Raw genomic sequence first — 1523 nt, forward strand, 5'->3', positions numbered from 1 at the left:
GTCGAGCCACATAGCTGGACGTCGTGCATAAGAGCGTCCATAAAGGAACGCACTTAGCAATGGCGTCCAGACTTGGACGCTGCTCTTCATAGCGTCTTACTATTCTGACAATTTCCACCTGCCCTTTACCACTTCCGTAATTACAGAGTTTTTATTTATTATTAATAAAAAAATCGGCACAGTTGAGAAGGCAAAATCATCATGTTAGATAAGCGAGGGTAAAACTGCAATTGGAATTCACACAGTGGCAACGGGCCAACGGCCAACAGTACATCTGCAGCTGTTCACGCGGCTCACGCAGCTCTGCTCTAACCTAACCGGTCCATATATGCTTCTCTCGTCTTCTTGGCCGGCCACGCAGTTGAAGTAGCAAGGAGTAGGTTTTGTGCACTCCGCCCGAAGTCTGCCCATGGCACGGCTCTACCACCTCACCCTCCTCTGGGTCTTCCTCTTCCTGCTCCTCACCGGCCTCGTGGCTGCTGATCTGTCCAGAGGGAAGAAGGTCGGGAAGAAGGTGACCATGACCGTGCGGTACCCGGCTGAAGACTCGGGGGAGAAGATCACGATCTCGGCGCACCTCGTCGGCGAGGGCGGGGTCGGCGACAGCCACTTCCATCTCGACAGCGACGACTACGAGCCGTATGTCTCTCTGTCTCTTTTCTCCAACTCATCCTCACAAATTAAGCACATACTCCAACGGGTCGTGTGGTTTTGCTTGGTTTAATAATTTTTTTAGCTAAGCCTGCGGTCGATCTGCAGCATCGTTTTCGCCGTGAAAATCCTTGTCTCGGCGGCCCTGGAGAAGGTAGGAGATCCGCAGGCCTCTCTATCCAAGGTAACGCACATTTTGCCCCTCCCTATCTCATCCATTGGTTCGGATTTCAGAACGCAAATGTAAGCTACTGACCTTTGCCTAATTGTTTCTCAGATGTAGCTTCACGGTGCTCAGTGGTGGTTGCATGCCCAGTCAGTGCACATTGGAGATGGAGATCCTCTTTACTTTCGTCTCAGCGAGAATGCATTAGGTTCCTTTTACTATTTTGCTGTAGTACCGTCTGCAAGTAGCATTGCCCATTCGGGGAGCGTATCCTATGGGCTATTATTAGGATGTAGCAATGTGGAATTGTGCATGGTGCTGGAGTCTAACTTCAGCTATGTCTGTGTATCTTGGTTTCTGTAATCTTTCGGGTTCGAGGAACAAAATAGTTCGTTGTTCTTCAATTTATTTCTGCTCAGTTTCCATCAAGTGGAGGATCTCTATTGTGTTTTATTAACAGATTAAATAGAGCATAATTGCACAAGTAAAAGACACAGAGATACTGGCAAGGAACCGATGCGATTAAAAACAGAGAGATACACTAGCTAATAACACCATGATGACAGAGTTGTCTTATTATTTACGTGTCTTTTTTTCTTTTCTTAAGTTGGATACTCGGAACTCGATTAATTAAACAAAATAAAAGAGAGATGTCCAGTTAATTTATGAAAAGCGAACAGAAGCCGTTACAACACACCCCTGCCTT

The 1523-nt window shown here is 46.9% G+C and overlaps 1 protein-coding gene across 1 annotated transcript; it reads left to right on the forward strand.

The window, feature by feature from the left end:
- Positions 1 to 342: 342 nt before the first annotated feature.
- LOC123164697 (uncharacterized) lies at positions 343 to 1225 on the forward strand. Its single transcript, XM_044582249.1, has 3 exons — positions 343 to 639; positions 760 to 835; positions 929 to 1225. Exons 1-3 carry the CDS (start codon positions 410 to 412, stop codon positions 932 to 934), a joined length of 312 nt encoding a protein of 103 aa, XP_044438184.1. The 5' UTR covers positions 343 to 409; the 3' UTR covers positions 935 to 1225.
- The last annotated feature ends 298 nt before the right edge of the window (positions 1226 to 1523 follow it).

The sequence above is a fragment of the Triticum aestivum genome, chromosome 1D (genome assembly GCF_018294505.1).
Source record: "Triticum aestivum cultivar Chinese Spring chromosome 1D, IWGSC CS RefSeq v2.1, whole genome shotgun sequence".
NCBI classification, from domain to species: domain Eukaryota; kingdom Viridiplantae; phylum Streptophyta; class Magnoliopsida; order Poales; family Poaceae; genus Triticum; species Triticum aestivum.